Source organism: Papio anubis, chromosome 5, assembly GCF_008728515.1.
Source record: "Papio anubis isolate 15944 chromosome 5, Panubis1.0, whole genome shotgun sequence".
In the NCBI taxonomy this organism is placed as follows: Eukaryota; Metazoa; Chordata; class Mammalia; order Primates; family Cercopithecidae; genus Papio; species Papio anubis.
This window is the reverse complement of record NC_044980.1, coordinates 151380788-151405080: the sequence shown is the minus strand read 5'-3', so window position 1 is coordinate 151405080 and position 24293 is coordinate 151380788. Positions and strand designations below refer to the sequence as shown.

Here is a 24293-nt window from a genome sequence, read left to right as displayed (position 1 = left end):
GCTACTCGGGAGGCTGAGGCAGGAGAATGGCGTGAACTCGGGAGGCGGAGCTTGCAGTGAGCCGAGATTCGGCCACTGCACTCCAGCCTGGGCGACAGACCGAGACTCCATCTCAAAAATAAAATAAAATAAAATAAAATAAAATAAAATGGCACCTCTACAAGGAATCATAGTGACTGCCTGTTAACACCTACAATCTTCAGAGATTCTTATAACTTAGAGAATAATTGACTTCGAGATGCAAAATCCTAAAGATTAGTTTTCTTTTGCAGATGCCTTTGAAAGTTAACCTGTCAAAATGTAAATTGGCATAAATTTTACGAAGGATAGTTAGGAGATATGTATACTGAAAGACTTGAAATGTGCATATTATTTTATCCTGAGAAGTGCTCATTATAATGCTTCTTAAGTCAGTGAAAATTTTGGGGAAAAAACCCTACATTCTAGTTTGTGGAGGATTTGTTACATAAATTATGTCTATCTGTATAATACGGTAAGCTACAAACATCAAAAAGAGAGAGATAGGTATAAGCATGTATATAATCTATATTTTTATAAAATATATAAAATAGTATTGTGAAAATGTTTGAAAGCATACTAAAATATCAATCATGCTTCTACATGAATGGGGATATTACGGGGGTTTCCCTGCCTTTAAACATTTTCTTAAATATAATAATTATGTTAACATTACTTTTAGCTTTAGAAAATCAGTAAGGTGATTTCATTTTGAAAAACAAAAGCAAGTCTCCTAATTCTTTGTTCCACTTGTTGATTGCTTTTACTTCTCCAAGAGTTGTTAATTTCCAAGCACATGCAAGTTCTTTGCACTCCAAGCTACAGTCCTGAGGATCTTCCCTCATCAGTCTTCCTCCGAGTGCCCCTGCTTTGTTTCATCCTCCTAGGCTCTTTGCTTTTCAGTTGACCTTCTGTCTTCAGCCTTTGCTTTGCATGTTGCCCTGGCTACACTCTTTGTAAAAAGGACTTAGCCACTCAAGCCACCTAATATCTCTGATTGTGCCTGTGGTAGAGAGAGGTATTGCTTCCTTTGCTTGATTTTTGAATCTCAAAGTTGTTGTCACACATCAAGAGACCCGAAGACTACAAATAAGACATCAGGGAGTGTTCAGAGGCAGTTTGGAAATTTTTCTCTGGCTTCTATATTGGTGAAGTCTGCCTGTGTTGGCTTCGTCTTGACACCCTTGTTGCAGAAAGTTACAGCTTTCTGTGGTTCAGTGAGTTCTCCCCTGAAGCCCTTCTGAGCCTCACTCGCTCCAGAGGCAGGGGCACCCAGCTGTAAAAGCATTTCACGGGGAAAGCAGGAGCTCTACTTGCAAGGAATTTGGTGTTAGGTTTCTTAGGAAGTGTATCGCTTCCACCGAAGAGGTGACCTGGTGTGCCGTTTGTGCATCAAACATCTAGGCAGGTAATGAAATATCCAAATGGCTGGAAGTGCAACAAATTTCCTCATGAACAATATTTCTGGCCTTGTTTAGGTTTCTGGTTGATTTTTTGGTTTATATATTTTAAACTCAGTCTTAAAGATAGATTCATGAAGATAACTTGCTGTTTTACTGTTTACCTCTGGTTGTTAATTTAGTGACTGAGGGAAAAATGGGGCCATTATGGAACAAAAAGTCTCTGCCTAACACATATGTAATGACTCTCATGCCCAGAATGGATCTGCCTTGGAGGGAAATGCTCTGCTGTTACTCCTTTAGTTCAAATATAGAGTAGTCACCAGGGAAGCCTGGAGACCCAGGTGCTAGTTTTATCATTGCCTCTGCTATGAGGTTTTATTTATTACTTGGCATAGAGTCTAGATATTTGTTTGGACATTAAATGGCAATAGAATATTAATATTGCCTTCCTAATATCTGCATTTCTTTTTATTTCCAGTCAAAATGACATCATGTCACACAACCATTAAAAAAAGGAAATTAAAACCCCAGAAATATGTGAAAGCACGGCAGTGAGTCGCTAAGCTATAAAAGCAGGGAACTCTGTGAGCCAATGTTGGAATGGCACCCAAAGCACTTTTCCCCTGGTGTTTCTGAACAGAACTCTGCAGCCTCTCATTTCCATTGTTTCCAAGAATAAGTATTCAAGAAGTTAAGGGGGATGGAGGAGTGACTTCTTTAAAAGGAAACTCCAAAAAGAGAAAAATCAATTTTCATAACTGAGAATGCATCTGGCTTGACTATATGATTTTAATTTGCAAATAAACCCCCTTACAGAGAATTTCCTATATTTGATGTGTTTGTGAAGTGGATTTCTTTAAAAAAGAAAAAGAGACTATAGGCATAAAAAAGGCCACATATATATTTGGTTAGAATTCACTCATTATTAAGAGTAAAATTTGTGATTTGTATGAGTGCATAAAAAATTGTGTTATCTCGATTTTCTTTGCGTATAGCATTTCATGCTGCATGCACATTTGGACATTAGAGATTGTAACTTTGTAGAACCAGAGCTGTTCTGTCTTGACCACCACCTGGATTGAAGCCCATAAAGAGAAAGGCTGAGAGGCTGGTTGGAGTAAAAGTTACTGGTTGCCTTTAGGGGTCTGAGATGATGAGATCTGGAAGGAACCTAAAGCCCTCTAGATGATGAGATCCGGAAGGAACCTAAAGCCCCTCTATAAGCAGTCCCAACATAAAGCCAGAATAAAACGGTTTGATTCTTTGAACCATTTCATAAACTTTTTTTTCAAAAGTAGTAATGTTGATACAGTTGAAATGGCATCCTGGTGCATACAACAGATACATCCCACCAATATCCATTCCGCAATATCACATCGTAGCTGTGGGTGAGGGGATCCTTCTGAAATCTCAGCTGAGACATCACCCTGCAAGCTTGCTCTCCTGTTCAGGAGCATTTGATCTTGCTTTTTATGCATTTGCAGGAAATGTTTCAGATGTACCCCTCCATAAGCTGTATACAACCCCACAAAGTCCTACTATGTGGGTTCAGTAAATATCTACCAGTAAATGAGTTTGAAGGGGTCAGGGGAAGACAGCTTGAATTCAATTGCTGTGGCCCCTCAATAACCTGATGGTTCTTTAATGTATCCCCATTAAGTGTATTGTGACCCTAGACTTTGTCAGAAAGCAGAGCAGAGCAGAGGTGGTGACTATGAGGAGGACCCGACTGTGAGATGCTGAGCTGTGTCCCAGCTCTGCAAGTAGAGGATTTCATTTGTCTTTGGGGGTTGGATTATGTGTACCTTTGAGAAAGTTTGTTTTTAAGGGCTGATGGTATTGTGACACTAAACAGTTCATTCCTACGAATGCCACCCCCTCTCCTTGAGCATATGGTATGCGCTAAAAATGATTACTGAATAAATGTATAATGTCTTTTGGAATTTTTAAAATGCATACATTGGCCCCATTTTATTCTCATGATATAAACATTGAGGCTTTTCTATTTGGGATAACGGATTCTTCTAAACCTACGATCCTTCCTTATTCAGCTACCGTTCCTAACTGGTTTAGGGTGACGCCCTCTCAAACCCTTTTCAGAGAGTGTGTGGACTGGGTATTTGGAAGCAGGGCCACACAAGCTGTTCTCATCATTCCATTCCTCTTGCAGTTTACGGCTTCATCTGTTTTTCTTTTTTCAATCTAAGATGCTCATGCTTCTTTATTTATGGTTAATTGTGTCCAATTAAGTTTTGTGTTTTTTTTTTTTTTTTTTCTGGCTCTACCAGATTCTCGGAATTGTCCCAAGTTTGAGGGGAAAAAAAATTGGTTAGTCCCATTTCTTCTGGTGCCTCCTGAGCCCTGCGCTTGAGTACAATGAGGTCACTTTGTTGAAGGATTAACTTTATATTACATTCTTGCAGAGTAGATGTATGTCCCTAAGGTATGACTACCCCACTGATGAAATAAATATACCATTCTTTATGATTCCTCCCTGTTACCCTCTCTGTTGATTTTCAGAGAGTTTATGAATAGTCACATATTTATACAACTGGCCAAAAGTATACTACTTATTTTTCTTATGGTCTGTAATAACCTATGCAAGGTTATTAAAGGGTATACAGACCCCTTTTAAAGCATAGTTTCTTATGTCATTACTTTATACAAGCAGGTCAGATTCCATCTCAGCAACAATCTCTTGCTCTTAACCTTTTTCTCTGATTATAAAAGTAATACATGTTCATTGTGGAAAATTTAGAAAATTCACAGGAAAAAGAGCAGGAAGAAAAGCACTTTAAGACCCACTACTTAGAAACAACTACTATTTGGCAGTTTATACACAGACACATTTTCTTTATTCTATATATGCTTGTTTAAAAAAGTAACTATATTGTATACGTGCTCCTGTAATCTACTTTTTAACCAAGCAATATATCAGTAAATATTTTTTCCTATGTCATTGCTTTTGAGGATTGCATCATATTCTATTCCATGAGGAGGGTGTCTTAAATTAGCCATCCCTCACTTCCCAGATATTTAATATATTTTTTGTGGGGGCAATTAAAATAACAGTCTTTGTCAGATGGCTCCCCCGCACTCAGTAATTGGTTTAATTTTTTTCTCTAGTCAGTGCAATCAGATAAATCATCAGGTTTCTTTGGATCTAGGACAGTGAGCTTTGTCTAGCATCTTTAATGTTAGCTTTGTCTGCAGCACTGGACAATTCCATTGTAATATTCAATACCTGTGTTGAGGGCCGGTTAACTTGTTTAAAACTATGAACAGACAGCAAATCATAAAGGCATGGGACATAAGTTAAAAACCCTTGCCTTACTCTTCAAATATTTCCTCTCTCATAGTACACGTCCATGGAGTAAATCCTTATTTGTCTTTGAATAATGAGTTTAATATGTCTAATTCAATTACTCTGTGACAGCAGAATGACTTCTCCTCAGCTCTTTAGCTATTAGTTCCATATGATATTTGAATTGGTTCTTTTAATTGCTGATATTGTCGGTCATTCCTCTGTGAGTTGGCCATATAGCCGGAGAAACATATCCCTCCCCGCCATACATCAGACAGTCATTCAGCTAACAACCATGAATTTCTAGACACAATAGGAATTCATTATGCTAATGATTGAAGAGGTGGGGCAACAATTCCAATTTTATTGGTACCTTAGACTGAAAAGTAAAACCAAGAATTAGAATTTTCAGGATGCTGAATTATGTTTTCAGATACTAAAATGATGCATTTAATTGTCTAAAGCTACTATTTATGGTTAAACATTTTTGTTGGCAAGTAGCATTATGGGTGGGGGGTGGATATGATAAATAAACCTTGGTGCTGATTCCTGTCTCTCTCACGCATTTCTTGATTAAATACCGTGGATTTTACAAGTAACAGCTTCCCTGAATAAAGAATTCTATGGCATTTCTCTACAAGTCTAATTTGAAAAAAGAATTCTTCTCAAGGGTTTAGAAATTCATAAAATGGAAAGAATAATAAATATTGTGTCCTAACTCATATACTAGTATAGATAGAAATATTTGGTACACTTGGGTGTAATTTTAGTTAATTTCCACAAGAGACAGGTTGAAAGTTTACTGTTTGGAAATGGGGGGGAGGGTTGACTAAATCTCATATTTGCAAAAATGATTACATTATCTTAAATGAAAATGCCACTCTATTAATGACTTCAATAAGCATTGCATTTGGGGAAAAAATCTTTTTAATAAAAAGTTACCTAAAGTTCATCTAACTTAAAATATACAAGTGAAGAAAAAGTACTTACTCTGATTTATGTGCTTTTGGAGGTGTAATTATTGGCTTTTTACTCACCTATGTAAAACAATGTACTTTTGTAAATGGATTTCTGGCCACTTTATGCAGCCTTTTTTTCCTTTCTTTTTTTCCTTACATAAAAAGTAAGCACTGTCAATCAAGGAATTTTAAGGTTTATTTCCTCTTTAGAAATGATTGATAGCCTTTTAGATTTACAAGTTGACAAGTTAAAGGGTTCTATTGGTATAATTATGTACTAAATTCACAGTCTTTCAATTTAAATGTCCTTTTAAAACCACAAGATTATCATACCTGTATTTTGAAAAGTGGGCCAGTCAGTTTGGGTTGGTATACAAATTGCTTCCATTAGCCTTGGGACCTATTTGAATTTAATACAGTTTTTTTAAAGTTAGTACTAGTATGAATCTTACTTTTAAAATTTAGGTTAATGGAAATGCATTTTAAGTAAAGCGTGTGGCAACTTGTTTTTTAATGTATAGCTAAATGTCAGAACTACACAGACTGTCTTTTTTATTCAGCATGTGAGAAAATATGTGGTTGAACACTTTGATTATACTAAAAAAGAAAAGAAATTTTAAAAACACCCACTTACCCCTTACTTAGAGAATATAGGGAGGTGGAGGCTATGGATAGGAGCTGCCATGTTTTGCATCTCCACTATTTCACGTGAGATAGCCTGAAGATATTTCATATACCAGGGAGAAATTTTGAAAATAATAGACCAGAGTCCACTTAATATTGTGTTTAATTTAAGCATGCTTTGAAGAGTGTGTGGTCAGTGTGCACACAGCAAGGTCCATGGTCTCCAAATGTTATTCCAGGTTTGCTCTTCTTTTGGTCTTTTCAAGGATTATTTTTGGAGACTCGGCTGCTCTAAGCTAGTACTTCAGACGCTGGTTCCAAATAATATCAATGTTGGTGAAAGGATCTATCATTTCAGATGTGAGGGTTTTGAATCAGGGCATTTTCAATACCCATCCCCTTTGCAGACTCTCTCAAGGGTGGCACCGGCTTTCCATACCTGGAAGATTCACTTCTATTCACTCTCCTCTGCTCTCACCAGCCTCTTGCATACTTAATTGTACTAAGATATTGTATCAGCTGAGGTCCGCTAGGGATTTTGCAGTTAAGCAGATACTTTTAATTCTCCTGCTGTTTACAGGATATAGATACTGCCAGGCAAGCCCTTGAGTGTTTTTACCTGAGCAACTGAATTAAAGTGAATCCTAAAAATCTCACATCAAATACCATTTTACTTTCTATTTATGATCACATAAGGAGTGTAGAATTTGGCCAAAGGAACACTGTTCAAGACCTACTCCTAATGTTCTTTTGGCCAGGTCACTCCCCATCGTGGTATAAAGCAGATGGTGGAAATTTCAGCAAAGAGATCACTCACGTAATCATCTTCTGATCCAGTTCAAAAGTATCAATTAAACTTTGGACTTCCTGGTTATTTCCATACCATTAGTGTTGCAAGCCATGTTCTGCTTTATTTCTTGAAAATGTACTAATCGTGTGACTTCTTTATTGCAGCGCTCAACGAACCCACCATCGATTATGGTTTCCAGAGGTTACAGAAGGTCATTCCTCGGCACCCTGGTGACCCTGAGCGTTTGCCAAAGGTGAGGATACTGCCTTTTTGTAGTCTCTGAAAATTTGGACTTGAGTGATTTGCAGAAAACTCTGCTGCTGATAAAAATTAGTTCATAGGTAAACAACTCATATTTTTGTGTTTTGTGTGTTTGGTGCTATAAGGTAAGCAATAATAAAAGTAGCAAGCACTTATGTGCCAGGCAAAACCGTGCTTACTTTTATATCTGCTATGCCATTTTATCTTCTCAACAACGCTCTGATGTTGGTAGTATTACCATTCCTATATTAGAAGAGAAAATAATGAAGCAAAGAGAGATTAAATAATAATTTGCCCAAGGTCACATAGCATGTAAATTGCTAAACTGATATTCCAACCTATGCAGCATGACCCTAGAGTCTGAGCTACTTAATTGCTACATCTTACCAATTCTCAAAAGAAAAAGGAACACCAAATTTCTGTCTATGAGGATCCGTACTTAGTCCTGGCAAGAGGAGAATAGTTAGAGCTCAAAATGTATTGGTAGATCCTGAGACTGGGCAAAGACAACCTCTCTTCTCCTAAGGCATTCTACCTAGTTGGGAAAATAGGCACAAATATGAGAGACATTAAACAAAAATTCAAGACAGAGTCATATATGTCACCAATACATCATTAACTGCCAGTGCAGACAGAAGGAAACCGACCTTTATTGACTATTGCATACCTGTTGTGAATGTTTGGGATGTCCCCATCCCTGTACCTCAGGAACTTGGGTTGTATGTGGGAGAGAGTCCCAGACACAACTAATCATAACCAAAAATAATAGCACATTAAAGAAAAGTGCAACCAACATTCTGTGAGGACTCAAAAGCAGGCAGTTAAATGTGAAGGAAGCTCAAAGTACAGAATTCATTGAGCTTCCATTCACTGTTTCCTGACAGCAAAAAGCTTCATTTACCACACAGGTAAAAACTATTAACATTCAATTGAATTAGTTTCAAGGACTCTTTCTTGCCACAGTAAATCGAGAGATATGCCATTTCCAGGTCTCGGTATCCTTGTAAAACACTTGTGAAAATGAAGTTGCCATCCTTCTTAGCTCGGTGAACCTCCTTGGGGGACCAGTTCGTCATCAAATCCTACCTGTGTGCTGGCTGCCCTTGTAGGCAGGGCCACCTGTCAGAACTGGCCCTGTACGGGAGAAACCCACCCCTCAGGTCACTACACAGATGTGAGGCGCATGGGGAGGAGGGGTGCTAACTGCTCCAAGAGAGGAAGGACTGTGATGAGCAAGGGCATGTGTCCTGCATCTTAACTGAGGGGGGAAAACACCTTCAGTTTTCAGAGATGATGCCTTCAGTTTCAACCTTCAATTTCCCAGAACAACCTCACTTCCACTGAAGTGCTGTCCTTCCCTTTCCTTTTCCAACCCAATTTATTCTTGATAAGCAATTACATCATCTACAGGTTATTTATTATTTAGTAGATTAAATCATATAATAATAAACAGCAGTCTCCACCCATGGCATAGATGGTCTATGGAGAGATTTACCATTAGGTTCCTCTGTCTAGCAAGAACATGGTCCCATGAATTTCCTATGGGACAACTGGTAATTTTATAGCACGATGATATAAATGATGTGGGTCTGACTAATGGTAGGTGCCTTAGCTGTCTTAGTGTTAGAACAAAGGCAGGGGTACCATGCCAGATTCTTCCCATTGTTCCCATTTGGGCACTATATTCACTTTAGCACTTGCTTTACCGTTTGATCTCTTGAGTCCACTGGAGGTATTGAGGAGAGTCAGGTTGGACAAGGTGGAATTCAGACATTGGCCACTTTCTAGCTATGCAACCTAGGTCAAAATTGTTTACCTCTCTGTGCCTCAGTGTCTTCCTCTGTTAAATGGGGACGGTGCTATGTTGTACCTTTTCAAGTTACATTTCAATGACTTATTTAGAGCTAACAAAAGGTAGCTATGATGATTTGCCAGTTGAGTGACAATGGGACCCTTGCTTCTGAGAGCTCTTCCACCCAATCTCGGCAGAACAGGAAATCCTAATCCTGGTGAGCAGTTGAACATGTGATTTCTCCTCTGTGCCTCAGTTTCTTCATCGATAAAATGGGGATAATTAATCATGCTAGCTCATAGGGGATCATAGGATCATGTGAGGATAAAGAGAGGTCATCTCATGGGTGTCCTTGGCATAGCATCTGGCCCATAGTTGCCACTTTAAAAATACTTAGTGAGCTGTGGCTCATGCCAGTATTCCCAGCAATTTGGGAAGCAGAGGTGGGAGAATTGCTTGAGGCCAGGAATTTGATACTAGCCTGGGCACCATCACAAGACCCTACCTCTGCAAAATGAAAAAAGTTAGCCAGGTATGGTGGTGTGTGCATGTAGTCCCAGCTACTTGGGAGGCTGAGGTGGGAGGACTGCTTAAGCCTAGGAGGTCAAGGCTGCAGTGAGACATACCCACCACTGCACTCCAGCCTGGGTAGCAGAACTAGAAGACAAATCTGGTTTAATGGTTGAGGTCTACAGAAACCAGACAGTCCTTTTTCTGATTAGAAAGGAAAGGAGAGAAATGGAATCTAGGGTTGAGTTTGCGTACTTACTTTTGAAAACACTTTTATGGTTGCATGTTATGTTCAGAAATGTTGAACAAATAGCATAGGCACGTGTCACTTTGTCCCTGATGGTAAAATTCCCAACCCTTGTTTCCTGGGTTTGGAAAGAGTAATCAAGGACACAATGGATTTGTGTGTTAAGGAAACACTCCACGGCTTGCATCTAGCCACTTGATCGTGCAAGGCCTGGCCGGAGCCCACCCCAGGAAGCTCTCAGTGTGACTCAGAGCCAAGTGGCTGTCCTCTTGGCTTTGAATGTTAAAGTGGAGAGAGTTCAAGGGCAGGGTCAGGAAGTGGCGGATGGAGCCAGCACAAGGTATTCCTGTGGACTGGGGAGATTTATACTCCTGCTGTCCATTGTTAGGGGCATAAAAATGGGCTGTGCCTGTCTTAGGATCATGGTCAGTGTTTGTCAAACAGGAGTGTTTCAGTGAGCTATGGACCACACACCTTAAAAAACAAACTCCTCTTTATTAAACCCATGTGTTTGTGAATAGACAAAGCTAGATTCATACAACCACCCACATATTCTGTCAAATGAAACTGCTCCAAAGACCAAGCAGACGGCTTTCCATAATAATATGCCTTTGTATACAGGCTTGTTCTTTTTCAAAAAAATTTGGACGTGCTTTGTTTTATTGGAGTCCCTCCTGCGAGAGAAGCTGGGGCAGCAGACATCTTTCCCATTTACCAAATAGGAAAACGGGAGCAGGCGGAATCCTGCTCTGTAAATTATTTTGTCCCTGAAAGTCACCATCAGTGATAGTTGCTGTACACACAAATTTAAAATACTGTAATTATGCTAACCCCAGATGTTTTTTGGTTTCCTTTTTCATATACACAGGGAGAAAAGGGCAGGCTAAGGTTTTTAAATCACAGCATTCTGTTCTGTTTCATACAGTTTCGCCTTTCTCTCTGGATCCTGGCAGGAAGGGGAGGAACATGTGACCAACTTTGGGGTCAAGGTTGACTCTTCTTGTAATTTAGAGGTGGAGGGGATGGGGAACGTGGTCGATCAGAAATTCTGAGATGCTGATGGCTGCAGTGATGCAATCCAGATACACTGAGCAAGGAGCGCTCTCTGTGTTCAAGGTCAGAGGTATCTCCGCCCCCTTGCAGTATGTTAGTTGCCTTCATGCGTGGTCAGTGAGCCTTAGCCCTAAGGCAGTGAGAGCACACCCTGAGTTTAACTGGCGTCAGGCGTGTCAGCTGTGAACCCTAGGAAGCAAGGAATGTTTACTTTATGCCTACTGTGAGCCCAGCACTGCATTATTAAGGTTTTCGAAGAGCACAGAGGCCAAGAGAGTGGGCTCTCAAGTCAGAAAGATGTGCGTTTTGGAAACGAGATCCACTACTTGGTGCACACGACTCAACCTCCCACGCTTCAGGTTTCTCCTCTGTAAAGCAGCTGCCTCACGGCGTTGTTGTTAGGTGTTAATGAGATAATTTATGCCAAGAGGCATCCCTGGCATCTAGTGAGACTCCAGTAAATGGGGGCCACTAATCCCCTCACCATGGGTGTTCCCCATTTTACAGATGAGGAGTTAGAGTGCCCAGAGGTCTGAATGACTTGCTACAACGTCACAGCTAGCAAGTGGGAAAACTACGATTCAAACTCAGGCCCTCAGGGTCGGTAGCCTCACTGTCTTCACTATGTTGAGTTCCCAGTTCTCCTGCAGATATGAAGACCCCAATAATTCTGCCTTGAGGTGTCTCCTCTGCAGACACCTGGCCCCCAACCTTATGTAGATTCTCACCAGCTTTCTCTCATTTCCCTACTGAGAAGGCTTGGCCTGGGGACCTTCTCAGGGCAAATGAGTCTTTTCTCCAAGAGCCAGCCCCTCTTTTAGAGAAAATAAAGCAGTTTGGGAAAAGTAACAAAGGCTGCATTTGTGTATTTTGCTTTATGGAGCTGAAAATATCTGGTAAATTGATCCAGTGGGAGTAATAAATACACATTACTTTATCTTGTTCTTCATGTCCTATACCCCTGAGCCTTGATAGAACAACACCACTTAATAGACTTAAAAAAGAGTAATTACACTCATTGGTTGTGTGATTTTTCAGCCCTCCCAGCCCTGCCTGACCTTCTAATTTAGCTCACCGTGTCTAACTAATGCATTTATATTCATCTTTTATGAAGCATGTATAGTACAGAATTGACTTCAGAGCCTTTTTCAAGCTGTCCTCCCAGGTCCCCAATCTGGTTAGTAGTAAGGAGAATGGGAGTCATCCATCTCTATACGTCTGCATGTATAGATAACACGTAGACATAGCTCAAAGCATTTTTTATCCTTTATGAAACATAATAAAAAGTATTTATTACATTTTTACTTTAAAGCTTTTATACATTCTAGCATTATTTACAGCTAAACATGCAGGCAAAAGATGCGAGTGTTTTTAAAATGATTACTGTTAATGTTTCTGCTTGTCAGAAGTGCTTAAATTTTCCTGCACTTTGTCTAAAAACTTAGTACTGTTGCCTTTTAAGAACAACACATTTAAAAGATCTTGCAAGTCAGATTTGCAAACACTGCTGACAGTTTGTGATGAATGATATTGCAAAATTTGCAAGATGTTTGTCATTTCACACAGCCGACATATTAAGGAACGGATTAAGAAACGCGAAACCCCTGTGGAAAACAACAGTCCCAAACAAACCTCCGCCAAACCTTGAACCCAGAGAGCACACCAGAATCTCTCACCCGGGTTTTCTCTCCCAACTTCCCACTCAGCCAGTGGAACCCAATTGTTCTCAGTGCATTTTCTCTCACCATATGGTCTCCTCATTACCATACACTAAGCGTCCATATGGGAAACTTGTGAAATGAACTGTATTCATTTTAACTGCCAGATGAGCAGCCTTTTGCTTTGCAAGCTTAGCTTAAGTCATCTGCTGTCTTCATGTTGTTATGGCAACACAGCACCAATAAAAAATTCTAATCTACTGTAAGTGATCACAGTATTTTAAGTGCTTGCCTATAACTGCCCTCAAAGGGGAAGAGAGAGGAGGGTCCTATTTGTCCAAGGAGCAAAAGGTTGTTGTTCATTCCAGCAGGTGTCAGTAAAGAAGCTGGTGACATGGGGATTGAAGTATCAGTGTGGCTGGCTGTGTAGTAGGTTGGGATTATAAGGGAGGTGAACACCAGGAGGGTGGATGGTGGGAAGGAAGGATTGTGGACTCTTTTGGTGGGTCTCCAAAAGCTCACTGAATGTCAAAGCCCCATAGTATCTCTGGCAGACATGCTCGTCTGCTGGTGCTGTGTGGCCAGCCCGCCATGAAGGAACTCAAGGCTTCCTTGGAAATACAGAGGTAGCAAATCCTCATGGTAGCTACTCCTTCACTGGCATTCGAAAATCTCAGCCTCTATGAAGCGGCTCTCCCTGTACACGTGAATTAGTCATTTCAAACACCAGGCTAATTAAGAGTACCTTAAAGTAATGGAAGTCGGCAGCAACATCCTTAAATATAAATCATTTTCACCTCTGCGGGCCACATGATATGTTGCATCTCTGTCGCTCTATCTGTATTGAAAGTGAATGTTTATAGTCTCAGTTCATCAGTTCACATTAGCCTCATGCTGAATATTTAAACACAGAACAATTTGAACACACCATGAAGGAAGACAGTGACTGCACTTTCATTTGGAACAGCAAGGGCTCATCTAATAATAATTTAGTAAATCAGCCATTTAGTGGCTCAGTTGTGCACTGCATTGTGCCAAATATTATTCACTTCAACTGTACACTTGCAAAATTGAAATTCAGGCTCCAGTCACAGGCACTGTTTTTGCTCAGTGGAGAGATGAGACCTAAAATCACCCTCCCTAAAGAGCGTTCATGTTTAGTGATTTATCATAAATACAGAGCTGGGGCAAAATAAAACTGGAGTTGGCTGTATACAATGTATTCTAATTATGCTTTTATTGTTTTAGTCTTTATGCAAAGACTACCAGTAATTCAAAACCTGCAGTTGCATCAGTGAAAATACAAATAAGAAATCTTTGCATAACCACATTGCCTCCTAGCAGAAAGGGGATGACTAAGGGATTCAGCAAAGGATAAAGAAAAACTTAACATCTTCATCTTCCACACTGACACTAGCGTCTCTCTCGCTTTCACTATCTCTCTTTCTCTTTCTCATTTATTCACTTTTTTAATTTGAGGAAACTCGATTAACATTATATCCTGAAGTGAAAGTGACCCTCCTCAGACAAAAACACAGAAACAAATGGCGAAACTTATGGTATATTCAGCTCTTAGAAAAAAACATGCTTGAGTTTGATTCCAGGAAACATTTTGTCTCTGTATTCTCTTGTCAAAAACACGAGCTATGGAATGCGGTCCAATTCCCCCTGTATCTACCAGAAAACTTACAGGCAGATTCCATTTCCCCATTTGATAACATGCTCAGTTTAGGGGGTTGGTATCCCCTACTACTGATATTTCTTTTATCCAGGGAGTTTAGCCTGGATCTGTGTACCCCTGAAATTGCATTTAGAATTCCTGTGTGTGCGTGCATGTGTGCGTGATAAATATGCACACACAAATGCCTACACATGTAATTTACCTAGGGCTAGAAGTTGTAGCTTCACTTAAAAGGCCGATGGCCCTCATGAAAGTTGTAATTCTCACCTCTTTAGGTTATTTATCTTGAGCTGACTTATTTTGTGGCAAATTCTTCTGCTTGTCATTATTGTTTCCTTCCCATTTTAGAGATGAGGAAACTGAGGTTCATAGAGGACAAGTAACCTGCTCAAGCTTATGCAGCTAGTAAGTGGAGGTTTCCTAACTTCCCACACTTCCTAACCAGTGGTCCATTTAGAGTCTTTTATAGAGTTTTGAAAATAGGATTACATCTCAAACATAGCACTCAATACACATTGACTGTAAGAATGCACATATTTTTGCCAGAGTTCCTTGGAAAATAAATGGGAATTATTAATAATATTGCTGGTTATTGCCTGATAAGCACTAACTAAATATAATCTACTGAACCAGGTGTTGGTATTAACGCTGTTTTACAGATGAGAACACAGAGGCATGTGTTTACACTGCTAATACATAGCAGAACATGGATTTGAGCCAAGTCTATTGGACTCCAGATCCAGAGCCTATATCCCTAAGCAGTGCCTCCCAGAATTAAGAAATTTTAAGGAAAAAAGCGAACTTACAATATCAATCTTAAAACCCTTCCAGCCTGGTTAGAGAAGGAGGCAAGTGGTGGCCTACGCCTGAGGTTAGCTCACAAAGGGCTGAGCTAGGTGGAAGTGGCAGGAAGAACTCACCTGTAAATGCAAACAAACCCTGGGTACCATGCTTTCCCTTTTTAGCTGCAGAGTCATTATGGGAGGGACTTGCAATAACCGTTATCCAATAGCTCAGTGCTGGAACTCTTTCAAGTTCTTTTTTAGCACTGAGTTCTTGATGGGGAGGATTAAGTTTAACCTACTTCATATCACACCCTGCATACAGGGGCATTGAACATAATTACTCATTAGTTCAAGGGTAGGTGACAGGAGAACCAAGGGGTGAACTCATTTCTACCTCCAGCCACCCAACATCCTCCCCTTAAAGACTGAAGCCCTTCGGAACAGAGATGCTTGGAGGTCTTAAGTCTTGCTCACTATTTTCAGCCCTGAGTAACACTTCAGTGGAGCATTGGAGTAATAAGTACCAAGCCCCAACAGTCTTGAAGCAGTGGATTCTAATTGCAGTTATACTCAGGACCATCTGTAAAGCCTTGAGAATTATCATTTACAGATATCGTTTGTCTGGAGATACACATAATAACCGATGATGTTCATGCTCAACAGTTTAAGAAGCAAAAGCAAATTATATTTTTGCCTCCTTTATGTATCTATATAGTATGGAAACATATCACTCAAGTTTCCCTATAGTATGCATCCAAAAATAGAAATATACACATGCATTTGTATACACACACACCAAACATACATACAAACACATCCACGTATGTGTACATGACAAATACATCTCTTTGTTTACTGAGCAGTCCTTTTACTTTTAAGCTCGGTATTTATTCAGCCTTGGCCTAGGGAAAGAGAAGCCACAGTCAAAAGACAAAGAGAAACAGAAGTAGTTAATTTTTGGCTTTTTGTGTTTTCTAAAAGCCCAGGCCTTGGCGACTTAAAGGTGACTTAAAAGATTTTCAAGGGTAATTTTGACTCTAGGCCGTTTTTGTTTCATGTGCTGACTTTACAACCTACCCCTGAAAAAGGCACCTCTGTCCAGAGCTTTCTCTTTAAGCAGAGACTTTTATCCTGATCAGAAAGTCGATTTCCAAGGCACTCAGCAGGACCTAACCCACAACGTTGGTCTTAAACCAGTACAATGAATTGGAATAAGAAGATCCCGCCAGAGGTTACCAAGTTCAGCTCTGTACCTCCAAGCAGGTCATAGTCACAAGGGTGCAGACACCATTTTTCACTGTATTTGTGGCGGGAAGCACCCCAGGCTCCCATTCACCAATTACCATGACACCATTTAGAAGAAAATGCCAGGAGACCAAAAAAAAGGGAGGGGAAAGCCATTGTCATAACTCTTCTCAGAAATACCTGGTTTCACAATTTATACTTAACTGCTGACACTTGAAAAGTCGAACATTTTGGTAAAATGAATCAAGCTGTAATGTTTCTTTTATGAGATCCCCTTGCAGGAAAGGGAAGCTTGGCACCTCATGGAGCCCAAGCTTAGTTATCCATCATAGTAAAGTCAGCTGTCCTAGCCAGCTTCTCAGAGGTCACGCGATCGAACCAACAGCTCTTACAACTATATTATTGCTTACGGGACAGTAATTGAGGCACCAGATAAAAATTACCTGGTCTAATAGGCAGCGAACAATTTTCACTCAATAAAATTATGAGCCAAATCATTCATTTCATAACACTCTGGCTAATTTATTTGTTGACCTTTTAATATCCATAGCTCTTCAGTGGTATTAACTGCAACTCAGACAAAATCTCTTGTTCATTTCACTTTCATTGATTTTTTTTTTTCCATTGAGGCAATAACAGTTGCTTGAAAACAGCCTTTTTCTTTCCACTGTAAAAGTCAATCACGTAAGTTACTATGTCTTACGTTGATATAGCGGCGTTAGCTTACAACCTAGTTTAATTTCATATGATTCAGAGTCTCCTACACCATGTTTTTAACAAAGGCAAGGCTTTCTGGTTTACCTCCAACCACACCGCATGCTGGTTCATAATAATATGTTTGAGAAGTAAGAGGGCTGTCATCTAATCTGAACATAAAATCAACTTTAAAATTAGAGGAGGTTCAGAAGAGGTCCTCCTGCTGCATTTTCTCCAGACTAGAATACTTTTGGTGCCTTGGCCTCTGGTATTAATAGCAGTAGACTCTTTCAAAATGTTTAATTCCTTTGTTCTGGAAATGTCTAGAGATTTTTACTGTGGTTTGAATTTCATTTTTTAAAAAGACTCTGGGCAAAAAGTATGCGCTAGAATGTTCTGTGGGGCAGTCGAAGCTTCAGCTGAATCTTCTTATATACTAAAATACTACGAAGCCTTTAGAATGCGGGGTTGTAAAATATAATTGTTATACATTTGGCATTTTATGCCTCCCTGGAAATAACTACTTGCTACCTATACCTCATTTATGTTCCTCCTTTCCATTTCAATTTACTCTAAAGTGGTCCTTAGCTATAATGAGAATGCCCCTTTCAACAGAAACATGTTTAATTATATCCATGCTAAATGTAAGTGACTCTTCTCAGTCATAGGGCTGCTAAGTAAAGAGTGTTTAAAGTGTGACACTAAAGGCTTCTAATGATCTGCAGTAAGCTCTATTTTAAGAAGTTTATATTACAAGAAAAATGAAAAATTTGAGGAATGTCTCAGAGGATGGGAAACTAAACGGTGCCCAAGCGTTATTTTGGTTTGTTTTACTCTTTCCCTCACTGCCTTCATTATACTGATTTTTTAGAATGCAAAGTCTGCCATTGTGGAATTTTCCATTTGGCTGAATAAACACAAAGGAAGTTGGGACATAAAACTACCCTCCAAAGAAATACATCTCAGGACAACTAGTATTTATTGCATTGTACATCCAGCTCTGCAAGAAATGGGCTGCAAGAAACTTCCAATCAATTTTTCAGCATTCAGCCTTTCCAATCAGTAATGTCACCCAGGCTTTCAGAAGCCAGCGGGGAAAGATCCAGGACTTAAAGTCTAGGAGCTGAATGCACACATCAAAATCTGGGTCCTGCAGTAAAGCCTGTATGAAGGAAGGCAGTGAAATCAATGCTGATTTCATTGATAGGTACTTATCATCTCTACATCAAGAGTGATTTTGTCATTTCACTTCATTTTATCTTGCTGATATTTGGCCACTACATTTTGAATCCCCTGATAAGGCAAAGTAGATTGGTGATAAATGGGTATCAGGGAAATGTGCAGCGACAGAGAAGTATTGTGCTTCTTTCTCAGAAATCACCCAACTCAACTTGACTTAGATTATTGATGCTTGTAGTTTTCTTTTCTTTTTTTTTTCTGTTTCCATTTACATCCCTGAAAACATTATTTCCTATTTGGGTAAGCATAAAGCCAAGCACAGATTATCCTCCCAAATTACTGAAGCATCCCTGGGCTTTAATTTTATGGGTGGAGTTCCCAGAGTCTCAAAATCTAATGCTGAAATATGAAAATTAATGTTGTGTTCATGTATGGGTATCTATTGGCTTTATGAGTTGACCTACACATGCTATGAACACAGGAAAGTTCAGACTATCTTTCCTGCTCATCTGGGGTTGCGTCACCCAAAACATTGAACTGGGTTTATAAATCGGCCCAGTATTGGCCAGTGAACTTGAGCTTATTAGCTATAGATTTCAGGTCAAATGCTAAAGAGAAGACTCCCACAGATGGTGAATAATCCTAAGATTTTTAACTCATAAAATAGAAGATGAGTTAACTATGTCTGCATATTTGTCATGATATGCCTGGTTCCCAATGTGTCTTTCTATGAATGTGCAAATACCTAACTATTTCCAAGGGCCTAAGAGTATAGCTAATAAAAGACTGAGGACATAAGGACCAACCTCATGTTGCTAGCAGCCTGTAACTTGAGATAATGTCTGTACTAGACATGATTCATTGTATTAATCACAAAATTAGAATGTAAGTCCAAGCCAGCAGGAATGAAAGAGCAAATTCATAAAAAAGTGACATAAAAAAAAACTCACAGTGATCAAAACTTGACCTTTGGGAATTTATATATTGGACGTAAAAGTCTGTAGCTAAATGGAACACCAAACTTAAGTCTTCTACTTTTATAAACCATGCCAAATATGACTTTTGTCATTTCATCATACAAATTGTGTACTTTTAAAAATCAGTAACTATATCTTAGATTAACACATCAACATGAATTTCTCAAGACTTGTGGTTTGCTAAACATTATGGTAGGAGCTTAGAGAAGGAGATTAAGACCTACCACTGGCCTCAAAAACTCTGCAGTCTAGCTATGGAGAATGAAGACTAACACGCTTCAGATCAGAGTACAATGACCTCTCAGTATGTACTTCTGTGCTGTGCTGGGTGACACAGATGGTCAGCACTCTTTTTCAGAGAAATTAGAGAGATTAGGAGCTGGGGAATCTGAACTGGGGTATCAGATTAGGAGCTGGGGTATCAGGAATTATTTCTGATAGAACAGTGTGATTTTCAAGAGCCAGGCTCTGATGTCTAACAGGCCTGGGGTTGAATCCATGCTCAGCCACTAGTCAGCGGTGGAAACTTTGGGAAAGTTAGCTGACCTCGCTGAGTTTCAGTTTCGTCATCTGTCAGAGGGTAATAGAAAGACTACCTTAAAAGGCTTTCTATGAAGGTCGAATAAATTCTTGTTCCACTTTCAATAAATGAGAGTTATCTCCTTCATTACCGCACCATCACAATCCCCTTCGGTACCAGGCTTCAGAGGATGGAGAGAGGCATTGTCAATGGGCACAGACTGAAGCCAGCATTCCCCCCCAAAAAAGGGGAAGGCAAAAGGAGCAAAGGTATGGAGATAGAAAGGAGCCAAATGTTTTACTTCTAGGCTGGGGAGGACAGGCATAGAGAGCAGTTCTTCAAACACATAGGGAGAGGTGATTGGATAAAGATGGTAGGACAAAATGATGGTGACGATCTTTTGTGACTCTCATCAAACCTTGTAGGTCAGTGCTGGGAAGATAATGTGCCCTGAAAGTTGCTGGAGAATAAGATCCACATATGATGACAGGGCAACAAAAAGCTCAAACAATATTTGCTAATTGATTGGGTTGCAAAGTAGAAAGTAAAGCTGAATCTTCCCTTTATATTTGTAGTCCATTCAGCATTTTTATTACAAAGCTTCTAAAATATAAGTAAAACTCATGCCAGCTACATTTGAACTGTTTCTTGGAACCCCATTCCTCCTTCAGTCTCCCTAACATTTCTGTAGACTCTAAATAGAGTAAGAATAATGTATCCACATTTTTCTCCATAGACCCCTACTCACACAACCATCAACCTATGGTCATAGCAAGACAGGTGAAGCCAGGTTTTGATTGTGAGATGAAATCAATCAGTGAAAAGTAGTTGTTGTTTTTAAGGAGTTTTTTTTTTTTTTTTTTTTTTAATCTTTAAGAGAAGAAATCCAAGGCCATGAACAGAAAAATTGTCTGACTCAGGATGTAGATTGGAGAATAAGCATTACCTCTACAAGGAGACTCTGGGGCTTTTCAATATTTAGGATACTAGTATATGTCTTTTTAATTCCCAAAAGGGTTTTTTTTTTTTTTTTTTAAAAAAAAAAACCTAAGGATAGAATTAATTATCTTGGAATTGTCTAATATCCACTCTTACGTTTGAAACTGCAAGCAGGGAGATGTTTTAAACATTATGAAAAGAAGAGAAAATCTCCCCTGACAAATAAATTCCTTGAAACATTAGATATTAGTACTAGTCAAGTGCTCGTTCTTTTCAGAAATATTAAAATTGCATATTAAAATGAAAGGATTCTTAGACTGTGCTCCTGCCTAATGCCACAAAAAATAAGAATTTAAGAACAATTTGAGAGACAAAAGATTATATGAAACATCCAGCACTTCCCCTTATGGGAAATTTCTTTTTTTAACATCCAAGGCTCAATCATTTCCTAATGTGAAATTACAGATTTTTCAAATTACCATATAAAACTGCAAAAAAATTACACTTGTGACCACAGAAGAGATGGCATACACTATCAATTTGATTTTAAAAGGCATACATCTTTTATACTACCTGTCATTTTTATAATGCCTTTTACAAATTTAATCAATACATTTTAACATTCTATATACTTTAAGTGCAATATACAATAAATATTCAAGTTTCATCTTAAACATGCCTTAGCCTTTAAATTGTTAAAACTGCAGTGCCCTTTCAATCTACTTACATAATGTCATAAAATATACATTTCAAGGTAAATGAAGTCAGCTACTTCAATTTAGTCCCTCAAACTGGTAGTAAATGAGAGGTTAACACTATGGTGCCAAACCCATTATTGAGTAAATTTAGCACCTTGGACAGCTCTGTAAAATCTTTATTGCTTTCCTGACCTGCTCGTCATGTTCTGTCTGTGTGTTCAGTGGCTCTCAGCTCTGATTGAAAGGCAATATATTAGATCCCCAACACAAACACGCTTGGGGGCTAGTTCACTGGGAGCGTAATGACATGGAGGTGAGAGCAATTTTCTGGTCACCGAAATCCAAGCACCTTGCAGGTCCATTGTACTAACTCATAGAGGACCCAGAAATTTTCTTTCTCCTTCCCATTTGCAGAAATAACTAATAGAAGCCAAATCACATGGGCAAAGCTGAACTAAGTCTTTCTTAAATCCTTACAAGTTGATACTACAGTGAAGGATATTTTTTGATGGGCTAGATATTATTTAAGGGTGTCCCTCACAGGACAAGAAATCCAGGTTCACACTCCTCAAATCCAAGACTGCTGGCCTGAAATGATGCTGTGCTGATGACCTACCTATGGCAGTGTACTCAATGGGAAAACATGCCCCAGCATGGTGGATCAAAGAAGACAGCATCATGGATCAAAGAAGGATGCTCCTTTAGGAAACAAGATCCACGTGTTTTATTTTCAAAGGATTAAATGGGGATGAGAGCTCTGGATAGCGATATAAGGAGAAAAAAAAAGTAGATTATGTCATTGAAAAACTCTTAACACCAAGGATATACAATATATACTGATAGATGGTATTTTTTCAGGCTTATGAAAACTTCAAAGATCTTGGAGTTTAATTTCAAACATCCCTCCTCCCTGCTTCTGTGAAATTAATTAAAATAAGGTACATGTTCTAAGTCCCCAATTATAGTGTTACAAGAGCGAAGTTCATAAGTGTAGTTTCTTTCTGTGCCTCATCATGCTTTTGACAAACAGGAGACTTGCTTTTTTCCCCCTAAAATGCAAAGAAAGGAAAATACCTTCCCTGCCAAGCCCTAACACTGGCGTAAATATTTATTTGGAGAAATAAATGAGCATAGGCCTAGCGAAGTCAAATCTTAGTAAATAAACTCACTTGATCCTGTTTTGTTTTAAAGCCATGAGGTTTTAGTGAAGGCAATACAGGCTGAATTTGATCTGGGGATAGGGTTTAGTGTGCCCGTACCATAGTAAATTATTAACTGCTCTGGTCAGACAATACAGTGAACAAAAAGTGGTAAATTAGCTTGTAGCTTACATTAAAAAATAAAGAAATGATTTCAGATGTATTGTTTCAAACCCCTTTGATTATATAATATTTTTTACTCCCTACTTTAAAAATAACAACTGTTTTATAAAGGGGGTCTATCAGCTTAAGGCAAGCATAAATGTTTATTGAGAACTGAAAACCCCTCTATCTTATTTTTGAATTTAGGACATTAGATATGTCATAAGTAGTTACTGTAGTATGACAACTACTTTATCTTATATTATAGAGAATTTAAAATTGAAAAATGCTAATATGTATCTAAAAGCTTGTCATTTCAAGAGTTGTTCAAGGATTTTTGAAGAGGCTATGGTGACAGCAAAATGAATGCGATTATCTCCCTATTTTCTGATCAGCGACTGCAGTCTATGAAAATTGAACAGCACTGCTTCTCCATGTAGAAATCTATTGTGTAAAACATTTAAAGTTACACTTCTGTTTGAAACTTTACCCACAGCCAAAAATGGTAACCATATCTTCCTGTAAATCACCTCTGATGATCATACCTCACCCTTAGGCGCTTGTCAGACAACCAAACCTATCTTTTGCATAGATCAATCTTAACTTTGCTTTCCTTTTCACATTCTAGTGGAAATGAATTTGAAGAAATTTAGTTAGAACCAAAAATATCAGCACCATACTCACTTTTGTAGAGTACTCCCTATTATTAGAACCAAGCATGCAGGCTAAATATGGAAGTCCACCTAAGTAAAAAGAGGGAGATATTTTTTCTTCAACTGGAATGAGCAGCCAAATATATATCTAGGATGAGAATGAATGAGCAAATGGGGGAAATCACAAACAATACTGAAATAGCAAATAATTTCTGTAAAAGAAATAGATACTGCCAGTAATGAAAATTGGTGCAGAGGGGGCTTCTGAGGACAGTAGAGTCCTTCCATAAGAGTTTTTGACAAACAGTGCATTGCCTCAGTATGTGGGTTTCCTACATCACCCGCTTATATTATGGCTTTGCCATCCAAGAGAGATAAACAAAAGAAGTTTAATACTACATGCTTCTAGTAGCTGAAGATTGATTGGAAATCCCTCGAAAATGACCTGTCTGATAAGGTCATGGTTCCTGGAATAAGCAATTAAGTGCAAAATAAACACGTCTTAGGGATTCGTACCACGCACTGAATGACATCGATTGTAGTAATCTAGTAAATGACCTAGGAATTGTATTCAGCAATAAACATATGAGTGCTTTATCATGCCTATGGCAGACTATTGAGTGATGTATTTTATCTTGCAGTACCAATGATGCTCACCTTTTGACTCAATTAAGTGTGTATGTGAACAGGGACAAATTGGTGATTTAACGCCATTCTGGGGTTCCCCAAGCTATGGCCTTTATAGCAGTGCCTTGGCAAAGTATGGCCAGAGGGACTGGAAAGTGATCATGTCTAAAGATAACGACAACCTGCCTTCGCTCAAAGGATTGTATCTGCTTTTCTCTTGACAGGAAGTAATACTTAAAAGGGCTGCGGATCTGGTAGAAGCTCTGTATGGGATGCCACACAACAACCAGGTGAGCGCTGTGGGTTTCTAGCCTGTGTGGACTGCCACATGCAATTAAAGATCTCAGATTCCATATCGTAATGAGAAAGCACA

At 39.0% G+C, this 24293-nt stretch overlaps 1 protein-coding gene across 18 annotated transcripts in view; it reads left to right on the top strand.

The window, feature by feature from the left end:
• The window catches only part of EBF1 (EBF transcription factor 1), a 404709-nt gene that overhangs the window by 362236 nt on the left and 18180 nt on the right, over positions 1-24293 (top strand). For all 18 annotated transcript variants that reach the window (XR_648665.4, XR_002522962.2, XM_009209495.4 and 15 more), the window contains exons 11-12: positions 7263-7351; positions 24145-24210. Coding sequence is in view for 16 of the 18 variants with exons in the window: in XM_009209495.4 (XP_009207759.1) it covers positions 7263-7351; positions 24145-24210 (155 nt within the window). In the remaining 2 variants the exon portion in view is untranslated. The remainder of the gene's footprint in view (positions 1-7262; positions 7352-24144; positions 24211-24293) is intronic.